We start from the raw sequence: 14,784 nt of genomic DNA on the forward strand, positions 1-14,784 counted from the left end.
TTTTAAGGACATTCATTTTAGTTAATTGTTTCGGCTGTTTGGATAATTTTATTCTTATTAACCTAAAACTCTTCTTTTCATGTGCAGTGATCATATATATTTAACAATTGTCTACATTTATGAAATTACTTAACGACATTATAAAATAACAATAATTTTTTAAACAATACTAAATAAATTTTAGGGCATAATTTTGTTTGCTGAACTACATTAAGTAAATTGCGAATATTTTATGAGTCTCAATTTTCCAATTTGTATGATCTGTGTACCAAAAATATAACCTGCCAGAAACAATTCTCATATTTGCGATAAACTTAAGCTCAGTTAATACCAGCAGAGCAAGAATTAATTCAATAGAATAGAACAATAGAATAAAACATTGTTCTTTCAATATGATTCTACGGATATTAGTAATTCTGGCATTATTTGCTCTACAGATATTCAGTTCACAAGAATCTTCCCCATTCACATATGAAGTAGACTGCAGTACATTACGAATGGGCCAGTACCTTTGCCCAGATCCAAGATTTTACAACCAAATTGACCCCAAAACGCAGCAATTGCGCAATTGCAAGAAAAACAATAAAGCCCTCATGCAATGTGTTGCTGTAGAAGGTTTAATGTGCACTGAAACAAAAAACTCCACATTCTTCAAAGAAGTGCCCTGCAAATGGACAAATGGATACTCCTTTGAGACAACAATGTTACTCTCAGTGTTCCTGGGAATGTTTGGGGCTGATAGATTTTACTTGGGCTATCCAGCAATAGGTCTTGCCAAGTTTTGCACATTGGGATTTATGTTCATTGGCCAACTTGTGGACATCATTCTCATTGCAACACATTATGTTGGCCCAGCTGATGGATCTCATTATGTCATGCCACATTTTGGTCCAGCTGTGGATGTAATAAGAAGTGATAACTCAACATATAGACTAAGACAGGATGATTGGTAATTGTAATAAAAGTTAGATACATATTTAATAACTATTTATTTACATAACTATCTGCATAGATTAATTTGTTTCATTTGTTTTCAAAGAAGCTTCCTGCTGTATCTTCAGAAGTTGTGCTTTGGCAGCATCAATTTCCTCTTGTGTTATGGTGACTTCCATTCCACATTCCCTCTGTTCATCACGAAGAAATTCTAGGGTCCTTGCCTTTTCTTCCAAGAATGCAGGATGTTCTTGGGCTAGCAGCATCCTATACTCCTCAAGTTTATCATCAGTCACCTGATCACAATACTTTTTGGTAAGTTTCACAAGTGATTCCCTTCTGACTACCCATCTGAATTCATTTGGTGGTGGTTTATAGACAATATTCAATGACTCCAGCAACCACTCAAACTTTTTGTAATCCCATCTTCTTAAATACTTCAAATGCTTCTTTCTCTTGTCGATAAGTTCCTTTAGATTGACTTTAAGTCGTAAATTACGTGGGAATTTCTCGGCTTGTTCCTGAAGAGCACGAATAGCTCCCGTCCAACGTGCGATTCTTGCCTCAATTGAACCTTTGTCAAGATCATGCCGGTTCACATTCGCGACTACTGATCTAATGTACACTTGTGTTGCCTTCTTACGCGGCTGAAACTCTAGGGTAAATAATCGTCGCACTAATTCATCAGCAGTTTCCAATTCCTTGCTGTTTCGGAAATCGTAAGCAAGCTGAGAATTTTTGATTTGCGGCATCGGCTCTAAATCGCCACTTTTCTGCGGTTTGATGCACGAAATCTTCTCGGGACGCACCCATTTTATTTTCAAATCACTTTTAAACGCATAGTTTCTTAATTGCACGGCGTCGAGACGAGTTTTTATTAACAATGTTCTTATAGAGTTCATTTTAACTTAACAAATCTGCAAACAGGATTGATGAATACAAGTTGGGGTTACGTCTACTACACCACTGTTACACATGTGGTGTATTGTAAGTTGCCTATCTAAAATTTTTGACATTTAAAAACGGACAAATTGAAAGTCGAGTAATTTATTCTTCAGTGTCAGTTTAACAGTTACATTTTTATTTTTATGGACATAGTTTTATACTTCTACGCGGCCGTTGGGGTGAGTGCTATTTAATTTGACAAATTATCCGCGTTTGGTTGGNACTACCCATCTGAATTCATTTGGTGGTGGTTTATAGACAATATTCAATGACTCAAGCAACCATTCAAACTTTTTGTAATCCCATCTTCTTAAATACTTCAAATGCTTCTTTCTCTTGTCGATAAGTTCCTTTAGATTGACTTTAAGTCGTAAATTACGTGGGAATTTCTCGGCTTGTTCCTGAAGAGCACGAATAGCTCCCCGTCCAACGTGCGATTCTTGCCTCAATTGAACCTTTGTCAAGATCATGCCGGTTCACATTCGCGACTACTGATCTAATGTACACTTGTGTTGCCTTCTTACGCGGCTGAAACTCTAGGGTAAATAATCGTCGCACTAATTCATCAGCAGTTTCCAATTCCTTGCTGTTTCGAAAATCGTAAGCAAGCTGAGAATTTTTGATTTGAGGCATCGGCTCTAAATCGCCACTTTTCTGCGGTTTGATGCACGAAATCTTCTCGGGACGCACCCATTTTATTTTCAAATCACTTTTAAACGCATAGTTTCTTAATGGCACTGCGTCAAGACGACTTTTTATTAACAATGTTCGTATAGAGTTCATTTTATTTCAACAAATCTGCAAACGCGTTTGATGAATGATGAATACAAGTTGGGGTTACGTCTACACCAATGTTACACATGTTGTGTATTGTAAGTTGCCTATCTAATATTTTTGACATTTAAAAACGGACAAACTGAAAGTCGATTAATTTTATTCTTCAGTGTCATTTCAACAGTTACATTTTTATTTTTATGGACATAGTTTTATACTTCTACGCGGCCGTTGGGGTGAGTGCTATTTAATTTGACAAATTATCCGCGTTTGGTTGGCGGATTGCTATTCGGGTTATAGAAGATGCGATGATAGGGATTCTGGTTGGCATATTTCGATTCCCTCACATGTGCAGGTATCAATAATTTCTGGAACAACTAATGGCGAAAGCATAAAATCGATCGAATCCATTAGTCTTGCACTAAAACATTTACCTACCTGAATGTAAAAAATGCCTAATCGTGCAGCCAAATTAACTTCATCGTCGCCATCTTCACATTCTTCATCTTCCTCATCATCGTTACGCCACCACCATCGATATAGCCAGGAAAACATATTGCCAATGAGTTCAAAACGTACAAAATTTTAATCAATCTAACTCCGTTTTATAAACTAGTAAAATATGAATTAATTTTGGCTGATTCAATCCCACAAATTTAATTCCCCAGTTAAAATATGCAAAATTGATTAAAGCATTTGATTTGTTTGCCCGCCCCGGTTTTCTAACGTTTTTTTTTCACGAATTCTAGACAAGTATGACAAAAGTGCGTTTGCACAAACACGAACGAAATATAAAAACGACGTCACATTATTTTTGACGACCTTCTTCGACACGTTTTTATGAATTTGACGTTAATTTATTTATTCAATATCATTAGTCATGACAACATAAAATTTTGTTTTTACCACTTCATTGATTATTGCGTTGCCATCAGTGCTATTTATTTGAGTAGGCGTATTTTGTGTTCTCAGTGGATTATATTAACGGTTCGATGGCTTGTGACTGCAGCAAGGATTGCCACAACTCTTTTGCTTTGCGTTCCTCTTGCGTTTCCTTTTACATAGAACATTGCATGGCTGTGGATTGCGTCGAGTTTTGCAGCATTTGCGTCTGCATGGTGGCTTGCAGGGCGGGGTAGGGACGGCGGCGTACGGTGGCACTGTTAATCTCTTAAAGAACTGCGGAGAAATCATTATAGATTATACTACATTTATGAGTCATTGAAAGCAGGGAGTGGGACCTAAACACCTGCGACTGGATGACTCAAGCACGACTGAGCGCGGGGCGCGCTTGTGGGTTCCTTTTTATACCTGAGGACTACCCGCAAAAGTGGAGGGGAAGATGCGCCGCTACTGATTACGCGGTTAGATCCAAGTATGGTTGTCTCTTGAAGGCGCACCTTCCCCCACTCCCTAGCTTTGTTCCGCCACTGGTATAAAGGGGTGACTCTGACTTATCTCACTGCTCAGTCGTGCCAGAATTGTCTAGGGGTCGCAGGGTTCTAGGTTTGGGATAGTCGCGTCATTAACAGGCGTGCCCTTTTGTTATTGCGGTCAAAAATCCCATGGGGGTCTTTACTAAATTTGGGAACGGCTAGGTTAATCGGTCAGTAGTTTAATTATTGATCTCGGTAGTTTCATCGAGGAATAATGTAAAAAATTATAGTAACGTACGCTTAGCCAGGTATATCCAAGATTTATAGCCGCCCCTGGGTTAAATTCAAGTGGATCTCCTTTCGGTTCGGGTCGGCATCGACATTCCGAAAAGTTGCGCCCAAAGAAGTCATAAAAGGCACCAAGAACCATTTTTTGATATTGAATACGTGCTAATTGCTGTACCAAAATTTACAAATGATTAGAAAATGGTTATGAAATGTCAACGTGCATGATGTGTCAGCTGTTACCTTAGAAACATATTCAAAGTTGTTTATAGGGAGGGTACCTACAATCTGCCCCAAAGTACTAACTTTTAGAAGCAATAACATACATTATCTGCTAAAGACCTTAGAAGTACTTAAAATAATTTAATGACAGTTTAATACATATTGCAATCTTAACTAAACTTAAATATTATTCACATCATTGCTTTAGTATCAATCGTTTTATACACAAATGTTTATCTGATTCGTGAATTCAGCGGATTTATTATTTTACCCGCCATTAAATTCACGTGTATCTGGCTATCCATGACGAAGTAAAGAAAAGGATGATCAGCACGAAACTCTGTTGGTCGATAATGGTCCAAATTTCCTGAAAATTCAATAATTAACAATAAAATCATACATTTAATTTAACTTATTACTTAATTAGTTTAAATTTAAGTTTAATTTCGATTTCTGCTAATTACACTACTTTAATGCTTTTGAAATGTTCTATTTCAAGTACTTGTTTTCATTTTAAGTTCACATTCGTTTTCATTCAAGTCTTAAGATTCGGTCTGCTTTGGTAGTGTTCTAGCTCGTCGTTATTGTTCGCGAGTTCACGAATGCATCGCGCCGTTTAATTCGACGTAATATTCAACTGTGTCGCGCGTAGACCACCAAAGCACTCTGGAGCTCATGCAATAATTAAACGACTCGCGAGCTAACGACTTTATTGTGCGAAAAATTATGAAACGACACAACCGTACAACTACACGACACGCGAAGCAACGAAACATCATGCCACAATTATCAAATTCAAAGCGCTTTAATTTCTTAATTTTAATCTTTGTATGCGCAGACCGATGCGCAAGTAAAACATGACGCTGAGTGTGAAATACTCGTCTTAATTGTGTGCAATTTTATTCTTACCTAAATGAAATACTTAATTTACTAAGTAAAAGTGTCAAAAAGATGACACCTTGAATTATTCTGTTGAAAAACATGCAAAAAAAATATAAAGCAAAACTACGAAAAAATCAAAGTTTGTTTTGTTTGTAATTTTATATTATTTAATACAAACGCAACACCTGGTATGATTACTTTTAGGCAATTTAGCCATCGTTAACTTCATCACGCTCAATTAATTTTTTCACATCGTAATGTTTCAATGTTTTCATTCTTAAGTATCTTTTCTTTCGGAACGTTTGTTTCTTTCAATGTCCTTTTACAAACATTTTTTATCCGTCAACATCGTCTCAATCAGCGACATTCTCGCATAACAAGCTAATTTAACTTTTGACAACTCAAAGAGTCCCTGGAATCGACGAAATTCCTTAAAATCTCATCGACGTTGTCACGGCGCGCTCGCAAGGTCCAATTACGTGCCTCGCGTACGTTTTACGTGCGACAATCATGAAACGTACGAAATTGAAAGTGATTCGTCGCAGGAATTCATCCCGACGTCGTCGAAATGCGCGTTATTAAGACATTTAACACCTATAGCGCTCGTCGTTAACAAGCGCCGTGATGATGATAAGGCAAATCCTTGCGACTCTAAAGAGACGCAATGAAGGAACCAAAGAATAGAGATATACTCACGTGCCGAGTGGCTGGCAGGATCGACGTAATTTCGTATCGTTACAGTCACCGCCTGTTCGATGTTCGTCACGTACAAATTTCGCTCCGGCGTCATCGGCGAAAAATTCGCATGGCGTGGTTCAAAGATTTTCCGTATACACAACTAATAAAATCATTTTTTAAATAAAAAAATTATCCTGATAACATTTTCTTACCTTTTGTAGAGTTGGCGTTAAAACAACGTAACCCTTCAACATAAAACTTGGAATAACAGCCTTGACGTGCGTATACTGCAGCTTCTCAACAATGTTGCGTAAGCTCGTGGCCTTCCTCATTTCATAGACGAGCTTATCAATGCCATGCGGATCCAGCGGTAGCACCAGCAGTAAATAATACATATTGCTGTCGAGTGGAAAACTCAACGCCATCGCGTCCAACGAGCGGATGTAATAGAACGGCAGGATTGTATCGTAAGTCATGAAACTTATATTCGTCTCTTTATGTTTACCGTTTACCAGGAACGTGTATGGTTCCTCAGGTTGATAATTGGAATAATGTGTCTTTGGTGTGCTCATTGGAAGATAACGTCGATTATTATTGATGTAATAATCATCGTAGTATCTTGCAATGAGATAATCAATAACACTACGTTTCTTTCGCGTTTGTTTTTCTGTGGTTATTATTTTTGCTGCTATTTTAAACGATGAGGTGTTTTGGGGTTTACCAGGAAAAGTTCTTTCACCTAGGATTTTATCCTCGAGGCTTGTGGCTTCAGTATTTTGTGTTTGAGTATAAGCTGTCATTGGTTCTGTTGTTGTGAAAGTAATTTCTGAAACTGGAGTGTTTGTGGTGGTTATAGTTGAAGATGTTTCTGTTTTTGTGAGTTTCTGGTTAAGTTCCGAAAAATTTCATTGTCACGCTCAGTGAAGGTTACAAACTCTTCTGTTTGTGTGGTACCCACTACTCCAGGAGTAATAGTTGTGGGGGTTCTTGGTTTATCAGTGGTTGCAGTTATGGTTTCCGCTGAAGTTGTTTCCATTGCAAAAAGTGGTACCTTCAAATGTGGTTGACTCATATTTCAAGGTACTACCCTCCGGGATTTCATATGCAAGGGTAATGTCACTGTTTTCTGTTGTTGTGAGAGGTGTACTTGGTCTAAAACTTCCGTGATTGAAGGTACACCAGTTGTGGTACCACTTGTACTAGTTCTACTTGGTAAATATGTTGTAGCTTCAAAAATGTCCCTTTGGTTGTTTTAAACGATGATATGGCAGTGACACCATCAGGACTTGTTGGTATTCTGATTGTACTAAAATCAAACTCTTCCTCGGTACGAAAACCAGGCTCATCATCACTTTCACTTTCATAACTTGCCGAGGTACTTTTAAATTCCTCTTTGGTTATGGAAGTCAACGTGGTATCTGTGACCACATCAGTTTCTGTTGGTATTTCTGACCGGTCTTCACTCTCAGCACTTTTAAGCGTTGTGGTCATAGAATAAAATGTTTCTGTACGTCCTTCTGGATCAGTAACATCAATCGCTTCGGTTGTATAACTTCTTGTTGGTAATTTTTTCGTAGTGGTACCTTCTACATCTTCATCATTAGGCGATGGTAATAGTGTAGTAGAAGGCATTTCAGTGGTAGTTCTTGGTCTTTTCTTTCTAGTAGTTTTGGGTCTTTTTGTACTAGTAACACTTTCAGTTGTGGTGGTACCAGTTGTTGTACTTTCTGTAACATCACCGTCCATAGGCAGTGTACTGGTGAGCTTATCGATAATAGTACTGATCGATTCCAAGGTCGTCGTTTCCGGTAGTTCTGTAGTTGTAGTCATATCCGACGGCGTCATTGTCGTTGTTGGTTTCATCTTTCCTGTGGTCATGGTGACTGCCGGCCTGCGACTGGTAGTGGAGTCGTAGATATCAGGATACACCGGATTGTTGAACGAGTCGATGTCGTATCCGTAGAACTTCAGGATGCTTTGGTATTCGCGATTGAGCGTGATGTTGTCGTGACTCAGGGTTAGGCCAGCGAGGAAACCTTCTTTCGGTATGAAATAACTCTATTGTTTTTTTTTGTGGAGAATCAATTAAATCTTGATTAAAACAATTGAACGACTCGTACATTGGCAATAATTCACAATAATTAAAAGTAATTAAATTAAAGAATTTTGTGTCTTTGGTTTTTTTTTTAATACCTTGAGATGGCGGTGAATGTCTCGTAATCCGATGCGTACGACGGACAAATCTGGTGGCAGTTGTGTGGCTATTTTGATTTCGTAGGCCGCTTCACCGGCCAAACCTTCTAATATTGCGATGAGGACGCTTGTTGCTCCGTAGGGTGATATGGCAATGTTGTTTTCATTGTGTTCATTGTGAGCCTTGAAAATATTACGAATCTTGGTTTTATTTTGCAAATAATGATAAATTTTTCACAATCACAACATGACTTTAATGTTTGTATTATTGATTGCGTAAAAATAAATTTAAATATTAAATAAAACTAAATTTAAAGCACTGGTGATATAATATTGAATCAAACGTAATAAAATGCTTCAATTTATTCATTTGCTGTGCATTTGAAAACAATTTACATAAAAAATCAGTTCGTCAGACAACGGTGACAAGGTTAATGATATGCGCATTTTTTCCTCATTTCCCTTTCAGCAATTTCGCAAATTAGCACCTGAATCCATCACCCATCAACTATAAATTGCCATATTTATCATTTCCTCATTTTTATCATCCTTCGTGCTGTAGCATCTATCCATCCTAATGCAATATTGCAATAATAAATTTATTCATTGTATAAAATGGCATTGTACGTTCGTCAATTATTCTATTTTCTGAATTGGTCGCATAGTACAATTACAATCGCGTTTCATTTTGATTGCAAATATGAATAGCATAAAATTAGTTAAAATTTTACAAGCATCACAATGCAATGCAAATATTATTGTAAATATTATTTTTACTAATGAAACAGTCGCAGCGATTTATAATTCGTTTTCGAAACTTCTGGTTTTGAAGTCGTTTGTTTCCAGTTGAAAATTGTAATTAATATTTAATCCATAAATAATTCATGCAGTTGAGAGTTGGGTATTTGCACAATTTTGGATGTTGGATATATTTTATAACGAATTACTCTTTGCGTCGCGTTGTTTGTTGTGACATTCGGCATGGATAAGTAAATAGCATTCAAATCGGAACAAATTGTCAACAGTTTGTTGTTTACTGCGTGGCAGCTATCAGCATCATTTCCATTTGCATGTAAATTAACTTGGTATAAATCTGTTGCATACATCTCTTTGAATTATTTACAACGTTTGATGTGGTATTTTATATTGAAGATACTTTTACTTTTTATTTAGAACAAAAAAAATCGAGTGTAAATGTTTAAAGTTAACGCTTTGGGCACGGAGTATATAAAATGTACATTTTACACACTTAATAATTATGTACTACTTAATCAAATCTCAGATTAAAGGAAAAATTTTAGTTTTGGTTAAAAACAATCTTATTAACTGTGGTTGTAATTGACTACATAATTATTTAACAAAAAAGTTGGAATTTTAGTATAATTGAAGATTATTATAAACAGTTATCTAGGTAAAAAATATTGATTATAAGAACTTTTAGAGTAATTTAATTGTTTATACAATTAAATATTTCTTGTAATTATTTATTTTATAAAAATAACCCAGTGAGTCACAAAGTATTTTGCCTTTGTGTGATATTTAATTTGTTTCGATTAATTATTTATTTACTCTTATTTACTTATACATTTGATTCAAAACAATAAATTCCCTCTGACTTTGCTTTTGAGTCTTTATCCGCACGAATAAAATTTAATTCCATTCTCGCTGAACTCGCGAGAAGCGAGCGAATAATTAAAGCCATCTTTTAAATTCGCAGTTGAGCACCAAGTGCTTCCATTCGAAGCATAAATAAATAAACAAATATAGAGTGAACTATTGTTCGCCTAAGAGAATTAGTTAAAGCAATAAATTCAAGTGATAGTAAATAATAATATAATTATAATTGAATAAAAACATTTGCTATTATTCAATCCAATTTCTAGAAAACAATTTTTAAATTTATTAAATGTTTTATTATACGTATAATTAATTATCATTTATGTGAATTCACACGGTATGAGGCTCATACGCTTGATAACGTATCATCATCGTTTTGTTCCTCAATGAACAGGAGCATCATCTTTTTGCGTGGGCTTTTGAAAGTCTAATTAATCCTACATCGCTTGACAAAATTTCAGACACATGAAAATAAATGTTCAATTTGACCTTTGTTCTTTAGAGCGTAATTTATTTGCTTTAATTTATCATTGTCGAATTGTATTATAAAATGAATACAAATATTAATTAATGATTTTTTGTTATATATTGTGCTGCTCGAAGGCAAATGCGCAGGCGCAAACTCCGTTCCGTAGATAATACCCGTAGATAATGGATATTACTCACGGCTTGACTGTTCATATATAAAGTAACACTTTGGTGTCTAAAACCATGGAAACCGCTTTATACGTGGAAGAAGTAAAAATATTTTTAACCAAAGAGATTCAATCATAGTTATAGTTACACGTATATAATTTTATTCAAGATGGCGATAAAGTCTATTATTAGCATTTTTCATTAAATTAAATTAAGTTCGTGAATTTTATTGACAAAGTAAGCACGTAATAGGCCTAAGAACCCACAAAATAAATAGTTAGGCTTCTTTTTAGGACTAAATACTGCCATTAGATAACACCATATTCATTCCCATTTCAAATGATGATTATTGTTTTTATGCTGCGCCTCTTGTGTTAATACACAGGTGAATCAACATTAGGTGTGTGTAGCGTGGGTAAATTTCGTTCGTTATTAGACATTATGTAGTTCGGCGTGTAAGATGCAATATAATAAAAGTGAGGAAAGGATTAAATCGTCGAGCTGCTTTTTGTAGGACGCGTCTGCTGTGCGTTGCAGCGGGTGGCGGCGGCGGTGGCGCGTCGTTTGTCGCACGTAGAACGACACTTTCCGTCGATTGCCGTAATTAACCTAGATACAACACGTTACACAGCTTGCACCTATTCAACCGACGGCGGCGCGCGGCGTCGCGCAATGCCACTTTGCTCGACGAGTTAACGAGCAATTGAAAACTGCGCGCATGTAGCACACAAGCGGGGGTGTAGTAAAATATTACAGTTTTGGCTTAAGGTGTCAATATGCACCCTTAGGGTCAAGAAGTGGCAGAAATAAATTACAAAGAAATTAATTTAGTAGTCAACAAAATTTCCATGCGCAAATTTGGCAATTTTCTGATTTTTGTCAAATATTATTGAAAAGTTGACGAACTAATTATTTTAATTTTTATTTTGGAGCTTTAGTTTGTCGGCTGTGCCAATAAGAAATGAGAAAAGCACTTTAGCTTATCGCTTTGATTTATACAATTAAAATTATGATTGAATCTACATACCAACTTTATTCCTTATTTTGCATTATGTCTATTATATTTTTTAGACAGAAAGTAGTCTATTGGTTTTTTAGTTTAAAATATTTCTATGCCTAAAATTGTCAAAATTTGATGAGTGGTTTTTTCATATTTTTGATATTTATTAGTTAATTTTGCTTTAATATGGAGATAAATGTAGCAAATCACAAATAGAAATCTCACTACCCCTAAACTAAAAATACACTACCGAATTTGTTTATGAAAAGTTAATTTAATATTTAACCACCCTAAATATTAATTATTCAAATATCTGTTGACCTATTTGATCGCGTTATTAAAGTTAATACGCAACCTTCATTAGTTTGTTGATACATTACACATACATTATAATAACGCGCAAAACAAAAACGAATAAATTAGCCATCCGAAATAATCAATAATAACATTCCCATACTGGCATAAACAAACGCGTTATATCCCTACATTTACCCTGCTCTACATTTATTATCACAATTTCTACATAATGCTGTTTTGGTGCACATAATATATGCCTTTTTATGCTTGCTTGTTGGACTCCCTTGCCAATTCGCCAACTTTTGCGATTTCAAATATTTAAGTTATTCACATATAAGGTTACAGGGTAGGTAATACCGACGCAAAAGTTTAAATCGGACGAATAAATTTAGCCTGCGTCTTGGAAACAAATAAGTAAGCGGTATAAATACTAACCTTATAAATAATTAAATAAACTGCGCGTATGAACATTTATGATATTGCATTTGCGATAAAATGCTTATTTTTTAAATTTATTATGTTATTAATTTCATCGGATTATATATTGTTTGAATAATTTATGAAATGCTATTATTTACTAGATCTATGTGCTATTAATTGTTTATAATAGTTGATAACTGGGTTATTGGGCGTTGGGGCACTCTGAACGTATAACTGGTATTTAGTGTTAATAAAATCCATACGTTCAATAAAAGCTCGAGTGCATATGGTGCACTGATATGAATTGCATTAGGTATTGATTAGCTAAATGTATGCTAATAAATTTCAGCAAAATTCCGTTATTAAAACAATAATTTTCCACATTTTATCACACAAAAATTAATTAAAACAAACAAAAATTCATTTCATAGCATAAAAATGTGACAAGTTAATTTAAAAGAATTAAAATAACAACATTAAACAATTTTTTAAATGTCAGATATGAAATAGTAAATAATTTAGCCTTCATTATGCAACGCGAATTAACAGCAATGTCTCTAATCAACATCCACATCTAGCATCAGTCGATTGTGCCCGGCAAGGATAATTCGACGTAAAAATCTGCTAACTATGCGACACGATTACGCGAATTACATTATGCGAGTACAGTTACACTTATTTGCGAGATGAGCCGGTCAACTAATCGGCGGTTTACAAATGCTCAATAGAATTGCGAATGTGACTCACTTCCAGCAGCGCTAATCCCATATTATTAATAACGTCCACCATGATGTCCTTCGGTATCCTCGAGTCGTGCACGTAAGCGTGCCCGTGGTCAGGCGGTGGATGATAACTATCGCCACCATCCTGATACTGCCCGATTTGATTGTGATTGTAATTATGATTGTCCGGCTTCCACCAATGCGTGCGATAACCGTTGACGTGCACGTGTGTAGCAAACAACACCATCCAAAATGTACACATCACTTTGTGCGGGATTAGGTTATGTATAACTCCAACAGCCATTTTAAAAAAATAATTTAAAGAGAATGAAAAAAAAAACCCGACGAATTTCGAATTTAAAATGTTGAATTAGTAATTAATTACGTATGAAAACGTTTTGAGAGCGTTTGTCGTGCTGCTGGCGGCAGCGAGCGAGCGTCGTCGTCGACTGGGTAAGCGAACGCGAGACACATCCACACTGCGACCACCTGAAGTTCTGAAGTCACGCCGAGTTGATGTCCCACCTAGGGACGACACCAATTTATTCAATTCTCGATAAAACCAGCCAATGACCACGGGTCACATGTATTAGTATTTTTTTCATGTGAGGTTATGTTGTGTACACATCAATTACACACAAGTACTTTGAACTACAACTAGAATACTTTAAGGTAATTCAATTTTTTTAAACTACATACAAAGTATTATCAAAACTTTACAAAATAAAATTTACAGTTTACATTCAAAGTACTCAAATTAATTCTTGAAAATTATTTTTATTGCCTGTATATTACACGAATATTACACACACAAAAAAGTTATGAATGGCTGTGAACTGTTGAAAAATTCAACCCTGCCTTTGAACCACGAAGCCAGCAAGAAGTACATTTATATTTTATCAATGCGGCAATAAGGAAACCAATATCGCGTACGTAATTCCACCAATAATAGTAACAATAGCAGCGCAAACACTGCTCGCACACACAGGAGCTAAACGCACAATCACATTCGTAAACGTCAATAACATCAGCATCGGCTCATGCACGCATATGGGTATTAATCGTGTGTGTGACTTTATAGAGCGTGGAATGTTTCTATCGACTTCCATAACTCGCAAACCGTTTTTCGGTACTATATGAAAGGTTTCGATATGATATTCATCATTGTACTAAATGTTTTTTATTGTTATTTGTATCAATTGAATCAGATGGTAGAATTTGGATATGTAGGTGAATTCGCTTTTGTTGAGAATATGTCAAAGGTTAAGCAATTTGACATAAAATGTGTTTTATGTTTTTTTTCTACAAGAAATTATGGTAAATTTAGAATAATTAACGTTTTTTAAGGGAAAATAAATTGTACTTTTATTTAATATTGATTTAAGGTTATTTTTTATTTGCTTTCGTTAATTTTTCACAAAAAAATAAATAAAAAAGAAAATTGTTTTGCATTTGCGATTAAAAATGTCTATAACATTGTATTTTTCTAAATTATAATTAACGTAAGGTCACAACAAGAAATTACTAATTACATTAGTACATAATTACAATTGGCAATTACGCGATTGCTGAAATCGTGTATTTTAGCGACCAATGAAGACATTCAGCAATTTGCCGATGAATTGATTGCCTGGTTTCCTCCCATGTCCACCCACAAGTATATCAAGCGATTGTTGTGGCGATTACCGCTTAAATTGACAGATTACAAATGTCCCAATGCCTCTCTCAATCTGAGAAGCAATAAATTACAATTATTTACCACTTGTGAATCGACGCCAAACAAATCGCTGGCGTTTACACTCTT

The 14,784-nt window shown here is 35.5% G+C and overlaps 4 protein-coding genes and 1 long non-coding RNA gene across 5 annotated transcripts; 1 reads left to right on the forward strand and 4 right to left on the reverse strand.

The window, feature by feature from the left end:
• The first annotated feature begins 236 nt into the window (after window positions 1-236).
• LOC135802088 (TM2 domain-containing protein CG10795-like) lies at window positions 237-976 on the forward strand. The gene has a single exon (XM_065315616.1). It carries the CDS (start codon window positions 393-395, stop codon window positions 951-953), a length of 561 nt encoding a protein of 186 aa, XP_065171688.1. The 5' UTR covers window positions 237-392; the 3' UTR covers window positions 954-976.
• On the reverse strand, window positions 973-1,896 carry LOC135802087 (small ribosomal subunit protein uS15m-like). Its single transcript, XM_065315614.1, has one exon. It carries the CDS (start codon window positions 1,833-1,835, stop codon window positions 1,014-1,016), a length of 822 nt encoding a protein of 273 aa, XP_065171686.1. The 5' UTR covers window positions 1,836-1,896; the 3' UTR covers window positions 973-1,013.
• Window positions 1,897-2,081: 185 nt separating this feature from the next.
• On the reverse strand, window positions 2,082-2,742 carry LOC135802131 (small ribosomal subunit protein uS15m-like). The gene is given in 2 exon segments (XM_065315657.1): window positions 2,082-2,300; window positions 2,302-2,742. Coding segments are annotated over 2 exon segments (579 nt in total). The 5' UTR covers window positions 2,662-2,742.
• Window positions 2,743-2,795: 53 nt separating this feature from the next.
• On the reverse strand, window positions 2,796-4,545 carry LOC135802060 (uncharacterized). The gene is made up of 3 exons (XR_010550500.1): window positions 4,327-4,545; window positions 3,091-3,831; window positions 2,796-3,029 (listed from the first exon to the last, which is right to left on the reverse strand). It is a non-coding gene; the product is annotated as an uncharacterized lncRNA (long non-coding RNA).
• A 118-nt stretch (window positions 4,546-4,663) lies between these two features.
• Window positions 4,664-13,451, reverse strand: LOC135802132 (uncharacterized). The gene is made up of 6 exons (XM_065315658.1): window positions 13,006-13,451; window positions 8,289-8,471; window positions 7,255-8,153; window positions 6,308-6,995; window positions 6,114-6,255; window positions 4,664-4,902 (listed from the first exon to the last, which is right to left on the reverse strand). Exons 1-6 carry the CDS (start codon window positions 13,282-13,284, stop codon window positions 4,769-4,771), a joined length of 2,325 nt encoding a protein of 774 aa, XP_065171730.1. The 5' UTR covers window positions 13,285-13,451; the 3' UTR covers window positions 4,664-4,768.
• Between the last annotated feature and the right edge of the window lie 1,333 nt (window positions 13,452-14,784).

The sequence above is a fragment of the Atheta coriaria genome, unplaced genomic scaffold (assembly GCF_025399875.1).
Source record: "Atheta coriaria isolate IRGN ID8LTWV9N9 unplaced genomic scaffold, Caltech_Dcor_3.1 hic_scaffold_15_pilon, whole genome shotgun sequence".
NCBI lineage: Eukaryota > Metazoa > Arthropoda > Insecta > Coleoptera > Staphylinidae > Dalotia > Dalotia coriaria.

Bases quoted from the DNA above. Each gene is read 5' to 3' on its own strand.
- LOC135802088 (XM_065315616.1), top strand. From the start codon at position 393: ATGATTCTACGGATATTAGTAATTCTGGCATTATTTGCTCTACAGATA.
- LOC135802087 (XM_065315614.1), bottom strand. From the start codon at position 1,835: ATGAACTCTATAAGAACATTGTTAATAAAAACTCGTCTCGACGCCGTG.
- LOC135802132 (XM_065315658.1), bottom strand. From the start codon at position 13,284: ATGGCTGTTGGAGTTATACATAACCTAATCCCGCACAAAGTGATGTGT. The intron at 8,472-13,005 runs GTGAGTCACATT...AATATTTTCAAG, and splicing joins TGGGATTAGCGCTGCTGGAA to GCTCACAATGAACACAATGA. The intron at 6,256-6,307 runs GTAAGAAAATGT...TGATTTTATTAG, and splicing joins TAACGCCAACTCTACAAAAG to TTGTGTATACGGAAAATCTT.